Genomic DNA, 23,763 nt, shown 5'->3' with positions numbered 1-23,763 from the left:
ATTGTCACTTTTGAGAACATCATACTTAAAATTCTGGTTGGCATCAGTAAAAACTCATTCAAAGCTGTTGATCTGAATGCATTGGAAAAGGTTTCATTGGAATCTGGAGTGAAGATCCCATGGATGAGGAAGCTGTTTTGCCATATCAACTCTTATACTCCATGGTTAGTCCCTCACAGCCAGAACTGTTATCAGAGAACCTTGTGTCAACATGAACAATAAAGAATAAACTAATCTGGAAAGAAATCTAAGCAATATCCATTGTATCCAGCCTTGCCTCCTGTATTAAAAGCGTATACGAATGGAAATCTCTCAACTGAAACAATATCATTTTTGATGCTCATTCATGACTTGCACAACTTGATTTTTTTGGCAAAGATGGCACTCACTAAACTGCAAATTCCAGCAGAAAGGAATCCTGTTCAATGGGTTTGGGTGAGCATTTCGAACTCATGTCCAATGCAGGGGGTGTTGGGGGGGAGTGGGGACGTTGTGGGGGGAGGGGGGAGTATCACTGTACTATGCAAAAAGCAGGACTGGTACCCCATTTTGTTGCCAGTTACTTCACAGGATCAAAGTTCCCAGTGTCCCCAGGAGACCTGAGGGGAGGGGCCTCGAGTGGACCTTTAGACAAGATGTCCTTTAAAAGGCTCGCCGATATTTAAGTGGATTTGGTAGTAGAGATCCTTCTGTCTGATTTGTTGATAAGAAGAGCCCTTAGGTAGGGGTGCCATGCAGGTCCAGTTACATGAACGGTGCAAGTCCAAGACTGGATGATGAAAGGGCGGGTTGAGGTCAGAGCAGTGAGCTGGAATAGCATGGTGGGTAGTGGGATGGATCAAGATTCCTGAGATCAATGCTGGGTGACATGGTAGCCCTAAAATTTAATTGACTGGGTTGGGGGCAGCAGTGTGAAAGACATGGGAGAGGATAACTGTGGTCAGATATGGACAGAACATGTCCTGAGCTCAAAGCAAGTAGAAAGAGGGGAGTGGCAGACGGAGTGGGAAGGTGGAGGAAGCCAACAGCTTTAGACTCCATATTTAAACAGGGCGACTGTTGGAAGTTAGTGACAGCTGGTAGAATTAGCAAGAAGGATACTGGAGAAATGGGGAGCGGCCACTGAACAATGGGGAGTGGACACTGAACAATGGGGAGTGGACATTGAACAATGGGGAGCGGCCACTGAACAATGGGGAGCAGCCACTGAACAATGGGGAGTGGACACTGAACAATGGGGAGTGGACATTGAACAATGGGGAGCGGCCACTGAACAATGGGGAGTGGACATTGAACAATGGGGAGTGGACATTGAACAATGGGGAGTGGACATTGAACAATGGGGAGTGGCCACTGAACAATGGGGAGTGGACATTGAACAATGGGGAGTGGCCATTGAACAATGGGGAGTGGCCACTGAACAATGGGGAGTGGACATTGAACAATGGGGAGTGGACATTGAACAATGGGGAGTGGACATTGAACAATGGGGAGTGGACATTGAACAATGGGGAGGCGACATTGCATACAGTGGAAGGTAGGGCAAGAAGGACAAATGGCAGTTGGATCCAGTGTCCTGGGAGCCACAGCTGGGACAGCTACTATGCCATGTAGCTTGAATATTCAACCAGGAGGACTGAATCAATGCTGTTAGCAGTGTCTAATTGCTGGTAAGAAAGTATTAGGTTAATTACTTAATTTCTACTCAGCTCTTGTTTAGACCCCTGGTTCTGTTCTCTCTTTTTAATTTTCCATTAAGAGGTTATAAATGTTGCAGTCTGGAATTTTCTGTAGAGATATAATTGGCTACTTATGTTAAAATGTATGTTTGTTACAGCGGTTCTACTGGCTGAACCATCCTGTCAGTCTCATTAGCATTTACTGAATCATTAAAATCAAGTTAATCAATCTGCACCTGATGAAAGAGTGGAACTCACACAACATATTCCTTCTTTAAGTATGAAAATTAAAGTTTGAAACCCCTTAACCATGCATGGGGTTTAAGAAAATACAATCAGGGAAGATTTCCAATTCCTAAACTGTGAAAGTGCATTCAGATACTAAAAGTGCAGAACAGGTCTCAGTGAAGACAACATTTTAAAAATTGCTTGAAAAATTCACCATAAAACACCAGAAATATGCTTTCCTTTCCTGTTGCATAGAGAATTATGGATTTGATTTTTAAAGGATGCAACTTGACAGCAAATTCTGACTCCTTCATTCTCTCCCCATTTTGGTTTCTGAACACCTTTTTGAGAAATTTCAGTGTAATGCTTGAAACATGCATAGTTGTGAATCAGAGAGAGTTGTATAAGAAAAATTTTGCAGCAGTTAGGTTACTGTTGATGCTTAAGTCATTTCATCATTGTAATAATGCTGTTTTCAGCATCAAAATATATCAGCTCTAAAGAAACTGAATGGCTTGAGCACATTTGTTTTTCTGAGTTTGTTGGCTGTGAAACTGTCAACATGAAAGGCTGGATATTTAACTAATGCCAACTCTACCGGAACCTAGAGCAACTTCAGGTCATGAGATCATAAGGCAGAATTTTGCCCTTGGCGGGTTGGGCAGGGGCGGCCAGGAAGCTGGCTGCTGCCCGCGATTGGCACCAGACCGGGATTTCATGCGGGCGGGCCAATTAAGGCCGGCCTAGTGTGAAACGTGAGTGGCAGTGCTCAGCGCTTCCTGTGCGGGTGGGGGGGAGGGAGGAGGGCGAGCCAGCCGAGCATGAACTTGGCGCATGTGCACGAGTGAGCACTGCATAATCTCCCTGAGGCACAGAGCTGCTTCAGGGAGATGAACTGCTGTTTAAAAAAAGCAAATAAAGAATATAAAAATGTAATGAAACATGTCCCCTCATGAGACTCTGTAACATGGGGCTGAATTTTCCCCCTGTCGGGGGGGTTGTGTGGGGGGTGGGCGGGAGCGAGTGTGAACCCAATCAACGCCCCCGATCGGGGGCGCGCTGCCATTTTATGTGTGCCCACCCGCTAAGTGAAAATTTCTGCCCATAGAATTTTACAGCCATCATGTTTGTGCTGACTCTGTGAAAGAACTAATCCTTTGTCCTGTTCATTCCCCTTCTCCGTGTTCTGTTACATTTGCTTTCCCAAATATTTATTCCTTTTCCTCCTAACACCCACCACTGCATGGGATTCCCTACCCTAAAAAATAGTCTCTTTGCATTAATTCTCCTGGATCCCGACATTTCTCTGCCCCTTTAAAGTTTTACTATTTCATATATATTTACTCCCTCATTTTTTCTTTCAAAACTTAACATCCCACATTTTTCCATGTTAAATTTCATCTAACATTTATCAAAAGGCACATAAAGTACTCTTAACAGTTCACTACACTTCCTTATTTTGTGTTGATTGCCTTCTATAACCAAACCCAGCATTAGACTCAATACTGGCTGCTGGCAGGCATCACTGACATCCTTCCAGCCCATAAAAGATCCATTACCCACTATTAACTACCTTCTCACCCTTACACACATATTCCCATTAATGCCACATTTTCAACTGTAGGAACAAAACTCCTCTTCAAATGCCTTTTGAAAATCCATATCCACAACATCCACAGCATTTTCTTTATCAATGCATTCCACTATTTTCACAAATTATTCAACTAAGTTTGTAAGACATAACTTGCCTTTTACAATTCCATGTTGTCTGGCCTTAATGAACAAGTGTTTGTATGTGAATTTAGTTTAATCCCATATTGTCTCTTCTAATAGCTGACTCAATACTGATGTCTGATATATAGTTACCTGATTTATCCATTCCTCTCCCCTTTGGTATAGAAATATTGCATTGGCCATTCTCCAGGCCTCTGGAGAAACTTCAGCATCCAAGGATGATTAGAGTCAGGGCCCTTGCTATTTCTTCACTGGCTTCCCTCTACATTCTAAGATGTCTGCCGTCAGAGGCTAGTAATGTTTATACTTGTAAGTCTCAACATTTCTGCAGTCCAACTTCTTTAGCTATTGTTAACTTATTTAATTACTCCAGTTCTTGCTCCTGAACCCTGCCATCTTTACGACCACACCCTTCTCTGAAAAACAAGGGATAGTATTGATTTAATGGTGCCACTATTAAAAAGCTTTGTCCATTTCATGTGTTTTGTGCCCAGGTAATAAACATTTCTCTTTATACAACTCACCCAAATATTCAACCGATATCTTTGCCATTCCTCTATGAGGAGAAGCTAGTTGATAGGGATGGCTGCTGGGTATTGTCACTGGGAAGTGGCCCAGCTACTTGTATCAATCAGTGGTGATGAAAATCAGGAAGTTTCAGGAACAGGTCAGTGATCCACCTTGTTGCTTTACTACCCAATTCATGAAAATGAATATTACCTCCTCTGTGGGACTGAACCTATTTTTTTTACCTCATATTTACAATGACTGAAATAAAGAAACCAAAACTGTGGCACATGGACAACAATGTTGTCAGGATACAGTTATATTCATATAAAACTATTTCTACTATTTCCAACTAGAAGGAGAGTGTTATGTATATGGCAATCTATGTCCCTGTACAGCAAGACGTGGACAACATTCAGACTTATGCTGACGAGTGGCAAGTAACATTCATGCCACACAAGTGCCAGACAATGACCATCTCCAACAAGAGAGAATTCAATAATCTCCCCTTGACATTCAATGCCATTACCATCAATGAATCCCCACTATCGACACCCTGGGGTTACCATTGACAAGAAACCTAACTGGACCAGCCATATAAATATTCTGATTACAAGAGCAGAACAGAGGCTGGGAATTCTGCATGAGTAACTCACCTCCTGACTCCCCAAAGCCTGTCCACCAACTACAAGGCACAAGTCAGCAGTATGCTGGAGTAGTCTCCACTTTGAGTGCAGCTCCAACAACACTCAAGACGCTTGACATAAGAACAAAGCAGCCTGCTTTATTGGCACCCCATCCACCAATTAAAACATTCACTCCCTCCACCACCGATGCAAAGTGGCAGCGGTGTGTACCATCTACAAGATGCACTGTGGCATCTCACCAAGGCTCCTTTGTCAGCACCTTCCAAATTCGCGACCGCTACCAGCTAGAAGGACAAGGGCAGCAGACACATGGGAACACCACCACCTGCAAGTTCCACTCCAAGCCACTCACCATCCTGACTTGGAACTACATCACCGTTCCTTCACTGTCGCAGATTTTCACTAGATGCCAAGGACTTGCAAAGGGAAGCTCCTTAGGACTGGTTCTATTCTAATGGAAGGTGTGCAACTTCTAAAGAAAAATCACCATTTTTTGATCAGTTTTCCAGCAGCAAAATTTTACAGATAAGAACGGCCTTGTCTGAAAACTGAAATCTTTAAGGCAACACGCTTAGATCTAGGAAAGTTTGCAGCACCTTCAATGTCTGTGGTGCATTTTTGTAGAGTCACCATAATCTTCTCTTCTGACTTTATTTTCTTTTCTCTCAATGATAAGTTACATAAACAATATTTTCAACCTTTAATACTTGCTGTGATGACTGGAGAGTCAGGTTTTAAAATTTAGCAATTTCCCAGCAATCCAGCCTGTCAGCTTCCTATAAACCAACATTTGTCTTCCTTTTATCGGAATAAATTGGCTCTCGATTTAAAAACTTATCTCAGTTAAGGTGATGGCCTTCTATCATGCCAGTTACCATTAAAACACCTTTTCAGTCCAAGTAGTATATTAACCATTTTAAATAAATGAACCCAACCCAAAATGTCATTTATTAATAATTTCAAAGCTGCCTTCTTCATTCAATATACAGTTCTTTACAGTATAAAATTGCAGAAATTACAGCATTGATGGAAGTATTTGCTGTATGGTATCCATACCAACTCCTTAACTGATGTTCACTGCTCTAATCCCAATCCTCTGTCCTTTCTCCACTTATTTATATTCTTCCTTTTTTAAATACTTAGTCAATTCTATTTCAACTGTCGCTATCACCTTTACCTCAATAGCCACTTGTCATTAAGTATTTTGTTTCCTAATAACTGAGTCTATATGAAAAGCAGTTTCTACTTTCACCTTAAATCCATGAAGTTATCAAACAGGATCCTAATGGCTCAATTATCCGGAACTGAACCAAAATCACAGAATGATCCTGTGTTGAATTCCTGCTCAAGGCTGATGATCTCAGCCAAGGTGACAGTCCAGGATCCACAGGCAGCCCCACTATCCCTGGAAAATTCAGCTTGGTTTCCATTCTCATGATTGCTATCCATTGCTGTAATTTGGTGAACATTGACTGATAACAAAGAACAAAGAACAAAGAAAAGTACAGCACAGGAACAGGCCCTTCAGCCCTCCAAGCCTGCGCCCATCATATTGCCCGTCAACTAAAACATTTTGCACTTCCGGGATCCGTATCCCCCTATTCCCATCCTATTCATGTATTTGTCAAGCTGCCTCTTAAACACCACTATCGTACCTGCTTCCACCACCTCCTCTGGCAGCGAATTCCAGACACTCACTTCCCTCTGCGTAAAAAAACTTGCCCTGCACATCTCCTCTATAGTTTTCTCCTCTCACCTTAAATCTATGTCCCCTAGTAATTGACTCTTCCACCCTGGGAAAAAGCTTCTGACTATCTACTCTGTCCATGCCACTCAGAATTTTGTAAACTTCTATCAAGTCAAAATAACAGGGCTGTGCTTGGTTGCCATGGGCTCTGAGGTCAAATAGCCCACTGGCACTTATTGATCAGTTTTTAAAACATGAAGAATGGATGGTTGGGGGAGGTGATGGGGTAAGTTGCCTATGGGAACAAATTCTGACATGGATCAGCACCTTTAAGAGGCAGAACAGGAAAAAACTAATTTCAATAAAGCACACACTACTATTTGAAACTACCCTGTTGAATAATGTGTAGGCAAAATCATTCAGTTTTTATGAATTCCATTATGAGTTTCACTTTTGTTACTCTGTTAATAAATTCAAAGTTATTCATATCAAAGCAACCCACGAGCTGACTCTTGCCTTACCTTGTACAATGCTCAGCAACACCAACTTCATATATATAAGGACTCCCATTCTGTAATATCTGTGATACACACAAAACAGAAACACTTAGTTGCTCACCCATGTAGCTTACTACCTAAAACACAACTAGGCTCCTCAATGGCACACACAGGCCTATCATTGGTCAAGCTAAGTTTGCTGAGGCAGTAGAAGCACAATAATTGGAATAAGATGGGGACAACAATAATGAGTCTTCCCACGGCTGCTCTCCATTCTCTACCCAGTGACTTTTACTGGAAGTGTAGGTGTGTGCACCACTTGGAGGAATAGCTTGCCTAACTCACTTTGAAATATGTGAATAGTAACACCTTAAATAAGGTACAGGAGGTTGTGTGGTGCCCAAGGATCTGTACACCAGCAAGAAGATACCACCTTCAGGAGAGGCAGGGAGGGGAGGGAAGGAAATCGGTGAGATGTTTAAAAAGTGAATTAACAAAATAAGAAATAAATAAAACTCATCTGTTTTCCCCAAACAATTTTAAAGCTCTAGTTTTTATCCAACAGGAGAAAAATAAGAAACATTTCATTTCTGAATGTTCAGAATCGCAGAAAATCCCTCCAGTACTGAAAAAGCAAAGAGGAAATAAAATAAGAACAAGACAAGTCCAATATATTTACAGTGAACTGCCTTTACTATGCTGACATATAATTACATTATACGATTATATTAAGTTAATCTCTATTTCAATGACTTCTATGTTTTTTATGAGCTACACGTACCTTAAGGAAAAGGACGACAACCATGTACTCAACAATCTGCAACCTTTGATCTGCCTTGATTGTCACTCTAAAGCTAAAGCTGACAAGATTCATAGTTCTTTTCATTATATATGCCAGTAATATTATACTGCAGCATTACCAAGGTAATCCTATTGTAGATACTCTGGCTAAGCATGCCTGAGGGTAAAAGGAAAACAATTGGTCCCATGTTAATATACAATTTTCTGAACTAGTTCTAGAGTTACACGTCTTTTATCATCAAGTGTTAAGGGGGGACATCCAATGCCATTGTATTATTTCTGGAAAAATAAGCCATACAATGAATTTAGTAACTCGGTAAAAACAGTTACAAATGTTTAACCTTTACTGTAACAAATTATCATGACTTGAGATTCTTCTTTGCAACACATTCATGTCACAGCCCTCGGTGACCACCTGAAGAATAAGTATAATGCATGGTGGAATTTCAAACTCAAACTGACTGGAAGTATGTCAATATGTTCCAATTCTTGAAGGTTCACATACAGCAACACCCCAAATTCTATCTTTCTACACAGAAACCAAAATATGTTTTAGTATTATATTTAGTTACTTCAGTGACAAGACTTACAGAATGTCATTACCCAGAAGGAAAAACAGTTTGGACCTGTAATCTTATTTCCCAGTTTTTACTGTTTATTCCTTCTGGGTATTTGGCCGTCTTACATCAATTACAATGGATTGTTATTAACTTTAATATCACAGAATGCTAGAGGCTCATTACTTTATGGAGGAAAGGCCATGTTTTGGAAAAGGAGGAACATTTAAAAAAAAATACTCAAAATAAAACTTGTTTCTCAGTGAGCATTTCGACAATGTAAAAGCCAGAGAGAATTGGCAAAATGAGTTGACATTTCACTAAGTTATTTTACTAGCTAGCTAGAAAATCTAGGCCATAGCCATTAACATGATGTACTTCAGTTCTGACTGTGTTTTTAATTCAGCTCGCCAACTGCAGTGAACAGGAACTCCTCTTAGGCTATTTCCAGCTGATGTTACCATCACTCAATAAACAAAAACGTTGCAAAAATATCAATAGACTACATTTATCTTCAATGCCCCTGGGCTAGGGAGGGGTTGAAACTCAACCAAGGTTTCTGCTGTTGATTGGTCTCTGGTGAGTCCCGTTGGGCAGGTTTGGGTTTGGATGCAACATCTCCATGATTGTGCATTTTGCCAATACTCACTGCCCAGTGTCAGGCGTGAGAATGTTAACCTAGTCAACATTGCAGAGGCTGATTGCACCTTATGCAACTGTACCCTAGTATAATTCAGTGTCACCAGGAAAGGAAGGCGGAAGGTTGAAGGGAAAGAAAATAGATCCAACAAAAAGGCAAAGATGAACTAAAATAGGTGCTGAAGTTAATTCTCTGTGACACATACTCTGGAAGGGGAAACTGATGGTGATACTCTGTCACAGGAAAGATTAGGCTGGGAGCCAGCAGAAAGAACCTGTTGTTGCTGTCTTATACACTCTTTACATCTGTATCATTCAAAAGGCAGACAGTTTTTGATAAAAATATTACTTATCAGTTTTAATTTAGTCTATTTATTGAGTGATTTGATCAGTACAGAGCTGTACCTGTACTCTATACATGAAGAGAGATAGAAGTGTGAATCAATGATTTGTTGAGATACTCCATATGAATCTGTAGCAATCTGTCTAAGCTGACCACGTGTTGTCTTGAATGAAAATAGCTTTGTTAAAGGGAGAAAGTGCACAACAAAATATTCAAGCAATTTTTTCCATTGTTGCACTTGGCAGATAATGAGTATTGGAAAATTAATAATGAAAGCATTTTGATAATATTTTGACAAGAATATCCATTCAACATCATTAAGTTCTTTAAGATTAAGAAAAGATCATAGACAGGCATAGAGAAGATGTTTTCACATATGTGGGAGACTGAAACTATGGGTCATCAATATAAGATAGTCACTAATACCAATCAGGAATTCAGGAGAAACGTCTTCACCCAGAGAGTGGTGAGAATGCGGAACTCACTACCACAGGGAGTGGTTGACGAATGTAACATTGATATGCTTAAGAGGACAGTGTAGTAAAAGGGCCTGGTACATATAACGTAAATGTGTGACTGAGTACAGTATTGCCCAGTGGTATAAGAGAACACATGACCCGCACCTATAGGTCAGCCCAGTGCTGGGCAGAGCTGTATGTACAAGCAAGCATTGAGACAGCTCTTAGCTTGAACCCTTTACTGTATAAATATGTACATAGTTCTCATAGTTAATAAATACATACAGTTAACCTACTTAAGACTACAAAGACTTCATTAAGAATGGTATCCAACACCCTATAGCTGACAGGACAAACTTGAAAGGAAGATTCTTCATGACCATTATTTCTAGCAAGATGATAATCCATTCTAGCAGATCTCAGTTACAGTTTTTCATCAATGTAAACCAATGTACTGCTTCTGCTGTGCTTACACTGTTTCTAAATCAAAAGGTTACATTTTGTAAGGTCTCTGCTGCTGGGCTTCACACCTCATAAGGAGAGACGGTGGCCTAGTGGTAATTTCACTGGATTTGTAATCCAGAGGCTCCAGCGAAACCTCCGGGAACATGGATTCAAAACTGACCACGGCAGCTAATAGATCTGGAATTAGATGAAACTATTGTTGATTGTTGTAAAAACCTATCTGGTTCACTCATGCCCCTTTAGGGAAGGAAATCTGCCACCCTTATCTGGTCTGACTTACATGTGACTCCAGACCCACAACAATGTGATCGAGTCTTAACTGCCCCCTGAAATGGTCTAGCAAAACATTCAATTCAAGGGGAAATTAGAGATGGGCAACAAATGCTGTTCTTTCCAGTGACACCCACATCTCATCAGAGAATAAATACAAAAGATGACACCTTTAACAATGCAGTTCTCCCTCAGCGCTCCCCTCTGAGAGTATAGTGCTCCCTCAGCGCTCCCCTCTGAGAATACAGTACTCCCTCAGCACTCCCCTCTGAGAATACAGTACTCCCTCAGCACTCCCCTCTGAGAATACAGTACTCCCTCAGCACTCCCCTCTGAGAATACAGTACTCCCTCAGCACTCCCCTCTGAGAATACAGTACTCCCTCAGCACTCCCCTCTGAGAGTACAGTACTCCCTCAGCACTCCCCTCTGAGAGTACAGTACTCCCTCAGCACTCCCCTCTGAGAGTACAGTGCTCCCTCAGCACTCCCCTCTGAGAGTACAGTGCTCCCTCAGCACTCCCCTCTGAGAATACAGTACTCCCTCAGCACTCCCCTCTGAGAGTACAGTACTCCCTCAGCACTCCCCTCTGAGAGTACAGTACTCCCTCAGCACTCCCCTCTGAGAATACAGTACTCCCTCAGCACTCCCCTCTGAGAGTACAGTGCTCCCTCAGCACTCCCCTCTGAGAGTACAGTGCTCCCTCAGCACTCCCCTCTGAGAGTACAGTACTCCCTCAGTGCTGACCCTCTGGCAGTGCAGCACTCCCTCAGCACTCCCCTCTGAGAGTATAGTGCTCCCTCAGCACTCCCCTCTGAGAGTACAGTGCTCCCTCAGCGCTCCCCTCTGAGAGTACAGTGCTCCCTCAGCACTCCCCTCTGAGAGTACAGTACTCCCTCAGCGCTCCCCTCTGAGAGTATAGTGCTCCCTCAGCGCTCCTCTCTGAGAGTACAGTGCTCCCTCAGCGCTCCCCTCTGAGAATACAGTGCTCCCTCAGCGCTCCCCTCTGAGAATACAGTTCTCCCTCAGCGCTCCCCTCTGAGAGTATAGTGCTCCCTCAGCACTCCCCTCTGAGAGTACAGTGCTCCCTCAGCGCTCCCCTCTGAGAATACAGTGCTCCCTCAGCGCTCCCCTCTGAGAATACAGTGCTCCCTCAGCACTCCCCTCTGAGAGTACAGTGCTCCCTCAGCACTCCCCTCTGAGAATACAGTGCTCCCTCAGCGCTCCCCTCTGAGAATACAGTGCTCCCTCAGCGCTCCCCTCTGAGAATACAGTGCTCCCTCAGCGCTCCCCTCTGAGAGTACAGTGCTCCTTCAGCACTCCCCTCTGAGAGTACAGTACTCCCTCAGTGCTGACCCTCTGGCAGTGCAGCACTCCCTCAGCATTGACCCTCTGATGATGCAGGCTCCCTCCATTCTCATCGTCAGTCTCTTGAAATGAGGGTGACACCTGCCAAGCTTCATGATTCGTGTGTCCTCAGGTGACTTAGCAGGCCAACCCTGGAACCGCAGGTCTTTGGACAGAGAAGACAAGAGTTGAATTGATGATCAGGGATTCTTGAGCCAGGGCTCTGCTCTCTCTCCTTTTTTCATTGCTTCTCCACTGCAGAACCTATGTGGTTAGTTTCCCGCTGCGTTGCGACTTGTTGGATGAGGCACCACGTTTATGGTAAGATTCCCCCCATGCACCAACGTCAATTTGTCTCATTTTCAATAAGGCCTTCAGAGAAACATTTGCTCTGTCCTCCTTGAGATTGAGTGCCATCCTTAAGTTGTGAGAAGAAGCCAATTATTTGACATACGGGTGCAGTGTCCAGAACAATGGAGATGATTTCACATGATCTTAGTGGTGAGACAGGAGGAATTGGCTGCAGTGAGGATGATGGAGTTTTTTCACTGTCCTGCACCAGCCCTCTCCTGGATATGCACCTACATCTCCAGCCATTGTATTGATGTGGAGACTTTAGAAGTTGTTGAATACTTCTTATGTCTTGGCAGCTACTTTTCTCAAAAGGTCACCACTGAAATGGAGATTCAGCACTGAATCAGCTGTGCCAACATAACCTTCAGAAAATTGTGCAACTGCCTCTCTGACGACAGGGATCTCCATAGAGGACAAAGGTTTTAGTTTACAAAGCTGTGGTTGTCATTACTCTTCTATACGGCAGTGAGACTTGAGGTTACTTACCAAAGGTACTGGAGCATTTCCACTGGCAGCATCTCTGCCAGATACTTCTCCCTCAGTACAACCTTTCTTACAGTGAAATGCTCCCTGAGGGGTACGCTCGAGTGCCAGCCCACAATCTCCTGATACTGAGCCACTGCAGACTTTCACAGCTCTACATTAAGTGGGGTCACTGATCTGATGGGTTTTGATAGTACAGGTGTGTGAAACTTCATGTTAGAAATATTTCATTTACCAAACTGAAAGATCCTGCAAAGATACACACTCAGTTATTAATACAGAGCAACAAGATGAACAAATCCCCTATTTTTGCTTATTTGTTGTTAAATTGGCAATTATTTTTAATATAATTTCCTTAGCTCCAATCTAGGTGATGATTCTACAGAAACTGTAGCACTCAATGTCAGCTGGCTATTTAATCATCAAGGGCAGCAAATGGGAGTTTAATCTTACACTATCTTACGCAACATTCACTGCCATTTGGACCAAGGAGATAACATTCAGAAATGAAAGGCCTGTCTAATTTTTCCCTCCCTCGCCGGGGCCAAATGTAATGTAGTGTTCTGCCTGCTGAAATCAGGTGACTAATCACAGATAGAGGGTCAAACCAGGGCCACACTGGCCTGTCAAACTCATGCACTCACTCATAAACTGGCTGAGTCTAAAAATGGAAATCTTTGCTAAACAAGATGCTTTATCTAAAATCTACCTTGAGCTCTTAAGAACTCAAGGGGATGTTGATGTTGGTGCATCGCTCTCTCCCATTCATTCTCTCACACACAAGCCTAGTCCCATTTCCCATCTCACATCATGAGACTACGTGCAGATAAATGATTAGTCCTGGGTTTTACTGGACCATGTAGGAGAGCCATCATTCGTAAACTTCAAAATATCAGTTCTTTTTACTGCTCTCAAAGTTGAATTCAGTGTTTTCTGTGCCTCTGCAAACCCCCATTGCCCTGATTATAATAATTTCCTGAATCAAGTTAACATTTTGCAAAAAGATAATTTCTTCTAAGATGCAGTTTTTGAGATAAGACCTTTTTATGTTGCTTGATAGCTTCCTGCATTTAGTAATAACTGAACAGCTTAAACTAAGCTTGCAGTTCAAGCAAGGAAGCAAATTACCACAGTGACTGCCTGTGTTGCCTCGATGCTGCTTTATCGTGGGTTGGTGTCATTTGCTGGTGCACTTTGACTCACAGTGGTTGGAAAGTGAGATTCACCATTGAATACAAACAGGAGGAAATCAAAGAGTTTGTCTATGAATGAATGCATTTTATTTAAATTGTCTTGCTTTAGTTTATTTAAAAATGTGTTTTCTAGCATCATAGGAAAGTTCTTAAAACTTGATTTATTCAGTAATATTAGATGGGCATAGTTAAAAATAAAGCTCTTCTTAACCTTCAATAGATACATCTATTAATAACAATTATTATAGATACATCAATTCAGCCATTTGGAAAAAATCATGCAATTTTCCTGTAAGCTGAACCCACCCTTTCAACAGTCAACACCTCTATTTAGTAACAGCTTACTTTAAACTTTTGACACACTGAAATAAATGGTTTGTGGCCAACCTTAAGCAATGTTAAAGCGATCCTAAACCTTATTTATTTCACCTCAAGCAGGGAATTACAGCTAAATCTGATACATGTTGCTAAAGCTTGATTGCAGCTTTACAGATTTCCATTTAAACCCAATTACAATATATAGTGTTACAGGGAACCTGCCGGGGGAAACTCAGTAACTCAATAAAAGAACACTTGCTATGCTAAAATTTCTTTGCCTTTCCCAGTCAGTGAGCTCAGTATTAGACTAGGTGAGAGTTCTTTCGATCTCCATAAACACAAAATGAATGTTTCCAATGTTTACATATTGCTGCTGTCTTTCTTCAAATTGTCATCAGCATATGGTAAGTGTTTGCACATTAACTTGAACTTTCGTGACTCTCTTAAGTCATGTGTGAGACATAATTGTTGTTTACATCCTAGCTTCAGCTGAGAATATGTTGAATGTAGAAATTAACTTCTTTAATGTTTTGTGTTACTTTGTCTACTGAAACTTAAGACGTGTAATATCAACTCAAGAAATCTGAGAAGGCTACTATATACACTGGAGCCAAATCGCTACTTATTTTCTGTACAGCAAACATGTCCAACCAAAGAAACTAAACTGCTGAAAGTTTAGATACTCACTGGGAATGATAGCCTATATAATAATATATCACACTGCTGTTCATCTTATAGCTTTCAATGCATGATTGCAATGTGATCTGTTGGCTTAAATATACCTGCTTGAGCCTTTTGGAATGCGTTCACCTGATATAACTTGGTAGCTTTATTTTAACTCTTCCTAAGGCCGATCCCGGATTGTCGGTGGCTATTCAGTGTTGCCTCATTCCATCAAATACCAGGTTTCACTGAAGAGACCAGGAGGATCTCATTACTGTGGGGGGTCTCTGATCCATCGGCGATGGGTTTTGACAGCTGCACACTGCAATTATGGGTTTGTGGAATTCTGAATTAACAATATTCCATTCATAATAATGAAGGAGACTATATTCATGCAGACCTATGAAAAGTATATTCCTGCTTTGTTACAGCGGTGCTGGGTCTATACAAATAGTAGTAGGAGAACATTCATTAACTAGATACGAAGGAACTGAGCAACTGTTTCATCCATTGAAGGTCATACCCCATCCTCAATATGACTCAAAGAAAAAAGATTCTGACATCATGTTGATTAAGGTAAATGTCTAGTTCTAGATATCTGCAAGTATTGAACTTGAGTAAATATTAAACTTTATAAAGTAACCTCAGTTTTCTCCTGCAATTGGAAGAAGCACTCAGAGGTAGAAAATCTTACTTGTACCTATGTATCTGCTAGAACAATAAATACTGACATAAAAATATCAAAACTAATTTGTTTTTTCATTAAAAGTGTATGTTGTTCACTCATCTACAAACACCGCATTCCAGCGAAGGACTCCTCAAATCCCTTATTCAATTGGATAAATGAATTCGAACACAATAACTAAACAATTATTCAATTTATACCTAAGCAGGGCTTAGAACAGTTTGCAAAACTGTCCCTATGAACCAGCTGAAATGAAGGAATGGATATCCAGTTCTGTTGACCTACTTAAATTGTAATCAATCTCTGAAGCCACATAACATGTTTTCTCCAGTGAAACAGCCTTTTCAGGAAGTTTTTCTACTGATCTTCTGTACAACCATGGTTTTGTTTAAAATTAAAACTTATTATCATATCTCTAAATCTCTCACATTGGCAGTCAGTGACATAGGGATGAACCAGGAATGCCAGTTTTTTGCTGTGTGTAATTATTTTATATGACTTAATAATGTGGACCAATTGTTCCCTTTACTCTTTGTTAACATTAAGAGGAATAATGTCATTTGAACAACACTGATTGGAAATCTGAGCATCCACATAGTCCAACCATACTGTGCTTATTTTCTTCTTGAATAATTCTCCAATAATTATTAATCTGCACATGAAAGTCCTCCCTTGAAGAATATATAAGATATATATGAGCAAGGAAAGAGTACCATACCACCTTTTCCAACTAAAAGATTTTTAAAAAACCTACAAAGCGTTATTTTACTGACCAGCTATTACTTCTCCTGTAGAGGGGCTTCTCTGAATGTATGTAACTGCCTCCATAGATGGCATAATTTTGAGAGGAAAGTAGCTATTTACTTTAATGGAGCCAAAAAGAGGAACATAGGAGCAGGAGTAGGCCATTCGGCCCATCATCTACATCAATTCCACTTTCCTGTGCTATCCCCTTATCACTTGATGTCATTAGTGTCCAGGATACTCTTTTTGACTAATGTGAATATGATAGCTCATTGGCTGGTGGTTCAAGAAATCCGACAAAAAATGCCAATGATTTTTAAAAAATATGCAGTCTGGTTGAATGATGAGGCAGGCTGCCGTGTGAAGACCAACACATCTGACGTTTGTGTCAACTCACAATCTGCCCGGCTAGACAAAGGAGGCACTTCTCCCCACAATAAAATTAAAACATCCAAATAATCTGGGACACATGAAGGTGCTGGGCATCTTTTTCATGAAAGAGCTTGCTAAATTTTCATTCTTTGGAGAAGGAGTTGTGCCAAAGGAGCCGTGAGGTAATTTTATCTGGATGCTCTCATGAGCAAGTCCTAATAGTGCAAAAGAAAATACTGCAGTTGTGGGAAACCTGAAATAAAACAGATGACATTGGAAATACTCAGCAGGACAGGAAGCACCTGCAGAGAGAAAAACAGAGTTAACCTTTGAGATCTGTGACCTTTCATCGGTTCTGATGAAAGCTAATGATGAAGTTTGATTTGATTTAAATTGGTGTTGTATGCTTGTAAACCACAGAAAAAGGATGCTAAACACTTTATTTATGAAGATCCTCTCTTTATCCGTTAATGGAACACTTGCCATATTTTAGGACTCATGCTGCTGTTAGTTCTTGACCTAATTCTACCATTTCATCTCGGTGCAAATCTTTTCCCGGATATAAAACTTTAGGAGTGCCATTTCCTTTAATTAGACAGACTAGAATGTATTACGATAGTTTACAACTAAAACATACTGGGCCTGATGCTTTTTTTTCTGACCTAGGATGTCTTGTGTATTTAAAACAGCTCTCAAGACCTGCAAGCCTGAACTATTTTGTTAGAATTGTAGCTCTGCCTCATCAAAAAACACCGTTAGATGCAGACACGGTCTGCCAAGTGTCTGGCTGGGGTTTCGTCAACCCGAATGGACGGTTCATGCCAAGGATGCTGAGGGCAGTTAAAGTGCCCATTGTATCTAGTTCACAGTGTAACCACACTGAATCTTACAATGGAAACATCACTGCCAACATGATCTGTGCTGGATTCACTACAGGAGGAAAAGATTCATGCCAGGTATTGATCCTTCACTCATCATTAAGGTATCAGTAAAGATTAAAATGTTGAGTGCCAGTACTTTCTATCGCAAACGGTAATCAATGAACAGGCTATAAGCTTACCATAGCATGTTTTATAAACTACGATAGGAATATGGACAGAGCTGAGTGATCTGGGTGGTGCAGTGAGTCGGAACAATATTCTTTCAGCTATGGCACATGGATTTGAATCCAGCCCAGACTAAAGCGGTGAATGCTTTTACTCTCTGCCAAGTGTAAAAACTGGCTTTGGGTATAAAACTGCAAACTGGCAGAGAATATCAAAGCATGAGGTTTCAGAGCCTACAGTGACAGCAAAGTGACTCAAATCCTACTAACATGGTCTTGGGAAACTTATGGTTGGAAACTATGGTAATCTCATTCAAGAAAATCACAAGGGCAGTTAACTGAGCACAGTTCATGTCCTGCCTAAGAGCACCCACTCCTGTATGGCCCAGTTGCACACTGCCTCAACCAGGGGACCTCAATTGTTAATGTGCTTGAATAAAGTTGATGAAGGATTTTAAAACCATTTTTGATATTTGATGAGGGATTTTAACTGTGAAAATGCTTTGGATGTGTCTCTTTGCTGAGGCTTGGCCAGACTTTGGAGCCATCATAGTTCACTGACCAGATTTTGGTACAAGGTACGCAACAATGTAGGGTCAAAGGAGGGAAATGAACTAGACCAGAATATGACATACCGTGTGAAAGATTGATGGTGCAATCGCTGTAGCCTTTACATCCTTAGTTTTAATTGGTTCATGAACAGCCTTGGATTTCAACCAATGAAAACACATATTTCGACAGCTTGCCTTCAGGCATCATTAGGCTCTGTAAAAACAGCTATTTATTTTCATAATTGCACCAAAAGTGCTTAGTAAATATTGACATCTATATTTTAGTAAACCCTAAACGCACTTTTGACATTTCTCAATGAAAAGCCAACTTAAGTGATCTTTTTAAACTTGTAGTGTGTTTATTTCAGGAAATACCTTTCTTTTACATGATTTCGTCTACTATCTGAGAGACAATAACAACCGATTCATTTCTCCAACTAAACGCTGAGATATCTCTGACAAAAATGTGATATATATTTAATATTCTGTCTGCGAAGAGTTATTTTACTGGGTTAGGTGGAGTTTAGAGTTTAACCTTTCAAATTATAAATAATTTCTGTCTTCTATCTTATCAGATGCAAATATCAAAATTTATAGGCCTTTGAATAAGCAAGCAATAAATATTATTCATCAATGTACTGCCACAGTTACTTTGACCAACAAAGAGGTTGTTATTATATTTGGCATTATTTAAGATGTGCTTGAAATGGAAATTATTTCTATTATTGAAAGAGTAAGTAACTGTGGTTTATTTGGGAAATATTTAATTCATTTGGTGTCACTAACTGATATGCTCATATATTCTTTCGCAGGGGGATTCTGGTGGCCCACTGATTTGCAAGGGCAGAATATACGGTGTAGTGTCCTGGGGGAAGCTCTGTGGTGACGGGAGGTTTCCTGGGGTATATACAGCTGTGGCAAAGTTCCGTAATTGGATTATCAGGACCATCAAACAGTCATAAAGCAGCTTGTTTATCCTTTACATGTAGTAATGACCATTTTTTGTTAACTTCCTAGCAGTTTTATCCTGTGTCAAAATGCAGACTGACAGGACAAATTTTAAGCAAAGGAGAGTAAGATAATTGATTTCCTTTGGATTCAAAGAACCATAGGATGATGAAACACAGGGAGAGGCCATTCAAACCATCATCTCTGTGCCAGCTCTTTGGTAGAAATATCCAATTGACCCCACTCCCTTATTGCATTGAAATTACTTTTACAATTTGGGATTTCTGTCCTGAATCATGTATGGCAGACACAATTAGAACATAATTCTGAACATTTGTATCAACATGTAAAAGGATTTTAAATTTCAATGACTCAGAATACAGAATTTATTGAAATAATGCTGAAAGAGGCAGATCTGCATTTGGTTGGCAAGGTTGTATTATTTTCATAGAGTTTTCCTTCTAAAATGATGTGTATAATACTTTAATTTACAATTAACTCCAATGTAACTAATTGATTTTAATTTTGCTAACAATAAAATGGCTCTAAACTTGTAAGTACTTTTTATAGTCTTGAATAAATCTTTTTGCTGAATTTTACTACATTCGCATTTACATTTTTGTTTCAGTATACATATCAAAACTGGGTCTATTGAAATTAAATACTCTATATTCATGCTTACTTGTTAATATTAGCCCATATTTAAGATGGTAATTCATTAATATTACATAGGATAAATATCCTGGATTTTATTGGTGTTCATTATTTTGTTTTCTAATTTTCTCCCCATCTCCCCTGAAGGCACAGATTCATCTGGCAGTATAATTCCACAGTCACTGACAGCCCATTGGTACTTTACTCAGTCCATTCTTCACAAGTGTATAAACAGGGAACATTGACAGGATGCAAGGTACTGTACTAGTAATCCAGAAGTCTGGACTAATAAATAATCTGTGAGATGTGAATTCTAATCCCACCACAGCAGTTGAACTCATTTAAATAAAAATACATTTTAAAAAGGTGGCATTAGTGATAATGACCAGGATGCTAGTGGATTGTCGTAAAAATTCATCCGGTTCACTAATGTCCTTTAGGGAAGGAAATCTACCCTCCTTAACCACTTTGGTCTATAGGTTAAGTCCAGACCAACAGCAATGTGGTCAACCCTAACTGCTCTCTAAAAGGGCCTAGAAAGCCACTCAGGTGTATTCAAGAAGGCAGCTCATCATCATCTTCTCAAGGGCACTTAGGGATGGGCAACAAATGTTGGCCTTGCCAGTTAGTCTAATCCCCATAAGTGAATAAAAAAAGGGTTTAGCAATGTAGTAAATCACATCTGAGCCCGATTCTGTCCTGTTGCAATGGGTATACACACAGTTTCCAGCAGGGGTCACTAGCTAGTGCTTTGCTCTTTCTTCATGCTCACAGTTTTGAAATTATCTTCCCATCGTCTCCAACTCTGACTTGTTCTCTCCAAGGTCAAAACTTCAAATTCTTCTCTTTAATCTGCAAGCTTTTAAAACCAAGCTTGTTCATTGCTTTTTAATTTACCTGATCTTCTCTGTGGAGGTCTCATGGTGCAGTGGTAATGTCCTGGATTCAAGACCTACTTGGCCACTGAAGGTGAGTCCATAACATGGCCAATCAGGTTGATTATCTTGCCAACTCATTCTTTGGGCATGGAACCTGAAGGAGGAGGAGGAACCTTCTCTGCAGTGTTGATCGTGTTGTTAGGATGGTAACAAAAATCAGTGGGGAATGAACAATCGGTGCTAATTTTTCAATTGGAGCAGACTGGCTGATGCTGCCTTGATGGAGCCACAAATCTGAACCTTGTTGGTGCCACTGGACAGCTGCCCTCGTATTGAACTGCTGTTACTATCCCAGACTCTCTATAACTGGTCCTCATCCTCTCTTATTTCCACACACATGCACATTACAGCAGGAATCATTCTGTAGCAGTGTGGAGCTGGTAGCTGTTTCCCTAGTCCAGCGGTGCAATGTACAATTCCCACAACTTCACTGCCTCACTGTCTGTAATATAGAATGTGCATTTATATAGCCCCTTTCACCACCTTAGGATATCCCAAAGTGCTTTGCAGAAATTAAATACTTTTGAATTGTTGTTACTGTGTAATGCAGGGAAATGTGGTGGCTAATGTGTCCATAGCAAGATCTCACATAAACCAATGAGCTGCAGCTGGACTGTCTGATAGTTATGGGATAAATATTGACCCGGATACAAAGACTCTCTCACGCTCTTCCTGGAATAACGCCATGGAATCTTTTACACCCATCTGACAGGAAAGACTGAGCTCTGTGTGGGCACCTTGAACACTGTTGTGCTCCCTCAGCCTAGATTATGTGGCTCAACCTCAGGTATGGGGTTTCATCCCAGAACTCCCCCAGTAGAGATGGGAGATTGAACCCCCAGCTTTGCTGGTGTGTGCAGCTCACTACCCACACCAGGCTCTGCACTTAGCCTGGGATCATTTGCAGGCAAGCATTTACAGCAAATGAACTGTAATTAACTTTAAGCGCCTGAATTCAATCAGATTAAGAAAAGTTTTATAACCCAGGGAGAGGAATCCTGGGGGAGAATTTTCCCTATATGGGGTGGGGAGTGCGGGTGCGGGTATGGGCGCTGGTGGGCGCGGTTCTGATCGCCGCTGACAATTGGGACCGTGCCACCATTTTGCGTGGGCGGGTGAATTAAGACCCGCCCAGCGTGTTTGGCGACTCCCAGGGACGGCGGCAATGGGCGGGTTCAGGCGGAACGGCAATCGCAACCGGGTCCAATGGTGACCTGGCGGCCTGGTTAAAGGTCAAACTGCAGCCGCACCAAGGCTGCTGGACATGGCCAGAGGTTGGGGGGCAAGGCAAATCTGAAAGAGCCACGCAGGAGGGTAGGGGGGGTGGCCAGTGTGCGCCCAGGTTCTCCGGTGAGGGCCTTGCTGCCCTCCTCGAGGAGGTGGCAGCACAGTGGGATGTGTTTGTCCCCGAGGACGGGAGGAGGAGGCCACCCCACTTGACCAAGCGTGCGTGGGAGGAGGTAGCGGAGGCTATGAGCTCCCACGACGTGGTGCGGCGCTCAGTGACTCAGTGTCACAAGCGCTTCAATGACCTGCTGCGCACGGGAAGGGTGAGGAGCATGTTGGCATCATTCACTGCACCCATCATGTAACCTTCTCCCCCGCTGGTGGACCACCCATGTCTGAGTGGCCTGAGTGCAATGGGTCAGTGACAGTATGTGTCCTTAGCTGGGCGGCCCACCAGAGATTCCCTATGTGTTTGTCAGCCTGAGAGGATTGCGATGAGATGGGTTCTGCACCCGCAGCATGTGGTGCAGTGACACCCACATAACTGTGGTGGGATCAACCTGGAGGAGCTACTCCCAGGCGCACGGCTCGAACTCCAGGACACGTGGAAGTCAGGGTGATGACCTGGTGTGAGGGGATCTTCAAGGTCCTGTGGCTCATATGGATGTGCTGCCCTCTGCCCTCCACATCATTGTGCCTCCTTGCAACGGCTGGTACAACTGTGTTCCCAACTGTGATGAAGGCAGCATGTGTCGGGGGAGGGGGGCGGGGGAAAGAACCAGGTATATTAGTGTGAGTGCCAGCCACCAGCGGGGGAAGGATGCACTGCAGACCTGCAGTGGCCGACTGGGCTTAGGGTGGGCTGGAGATTGACGCCAGGAGATTGACGGTACAAGTATCACTTATCAATGCAATTTCTTAATTTCTAGGAGAAGAATTCTCATAACAGCGCCGAGCGGGTGAGGACTGGCGGTGGGCCAGGTATTGATGCTCAGCCGCTAAGAACAGGAGGCCCTCGACCTGGAGAGGCGGCACGCGCCCAGGTCCACTGGAGTCGGGGAGGTTGGGGTTCCACGGGCAGGTATGTATGGTCAGCACTCACCTCACCAGTCGTCTCCCAACACCCATACCACTGCTGATTGTTGAGTGAGTGACGTTACCAACATGGTTTGCCCAGTGTGTGTGGGATGATGAGCTCTTGATGATCCAGGGGACAGACATGTACATTGACATTGCCCGCAGGCTAACTGATCGAATTTCCTTACTCTTCCTTTCAGCATCATCGGCACACGGCCGGGAGCAGGAGCAGCAGGAGCCCCTCTGACACCTGAGGGCCATGAAGTTTCACCTTTAGACGCATCACACCATCTCCGCCAGGCAGGCACCAGCGCAGATACTGGCACCTCGGTGGGCATCATATCTTCAGCTAGTGTCCCGGGTCACAGAGGTGAGGGCACTTCACAGTCGCTGGAGGAGCTGGCGGAGACAGAGAGGCTGATGGCGCTTGCAGTTGGAGGACTGAAGGGACCCAGGCACACGCTCTGTCCGTGGCAGATGATGAGCCTCTGGAGTCGTGGGCGATGCAGCCAAGTGCTGACATGTGGCCAGGTGTTCGGAAACATCTGGTGGAGATACATGGGGCTATGCTTGGCTCGGTGTCAGTGGTGGAGGAGTCTATGTGGGCCGTGGCCAATGCATTGAGCCTCATGGCCGAGTGCACTGTCTCCTCC

General features: G+C 42.3%; 2 protein-coding genes across 2 annotated transcripts in view; one reads left to right on the top strand and one right to left on the bottom strand.

The window, feature by feature from the left end:
* LOC144690325 (trypsin) overlaps positions 1-23,763 on the bottom strand; it is a 99,069-nt gene that overhangs the window by 8,030 nt on the left and 67,276 nt on the right. Inside the window, exon 2 of the mRNA XM_078557678.1 lies at positions 7,004-7,062. Within this exon, the coding sequence (XP_078413804.1) occupies positions 7,004-7,052 (49 nt within the window). The 5' untranslated portion in view covers positions 7,053-7,062. The remainder of the gene's footprint in view (positions 1-7,003; positions 7,063-23,763) is intronic.
* Positions 14,550-19,810, top strand: LOC144691128 (trypsin). The gene is made up of 5 exons (XM_078559195.1): positions 14,550-14,610; positions 15,056-15,203; positions 15,301-15,445; positions 17,360-17,626; positions 19,079-19,810. The coding sequence occupies exons 1-5, from the start codon at positions 14,550-14,552 to the stop codon at positions 19,226-19,228; spliced, it is 771 nt and encodes a 256-aa protein (XP_078415321.1). The 3' UTR covers positions 19,229-19,810.

This window comes from Cetorhinus maximus, chromosome 15, assembly GCF_964194155.1.
Source record: "Cetorhinus maximus chromosome 15, sCetMax3.hap1.1, whole genome shotgun sequence".
NCBI classification, from domain to species: domain Eukaryota; kingdom Metazoa; phylum Chordata; class Chondrichthyes; order Lamniformes; family Cetorhinidae; genus Cetorhinus; species Cetorhinus maximus.
Note: the sequence above shows the minus strand (reverse complement) of the source record. Positions and strands in the feature narration are given on the sequence as shown.

What these genes read in the sequence shown, in the direction of transcription:
- LOC144691128 (XM_078559195.1), top strand. Translation starts at nt 14,550, where the DNA reads ATGAATGTTTCCAATGTTTACATATTGCTGCTGTCTTTCTTCAAATTG. An exon ending in GCTGCACACTGCAATTATGG is followed by an intron (nt 15,204 to 15,300) that starts GTTTGTGGAATT and finishes GCTTTGTTACAG; the next exon opens with CGGTGCTGGGTCTATACAAA. An exon ending in CTGACATCATGTTGATTAAG is followed by an intron (nt 15,446 to 17,359) that starts GTAAATGTCTAG and finishes TATTTAAAACAG; the next exon opens with CTCTCAAGACCTGCAAGCCT.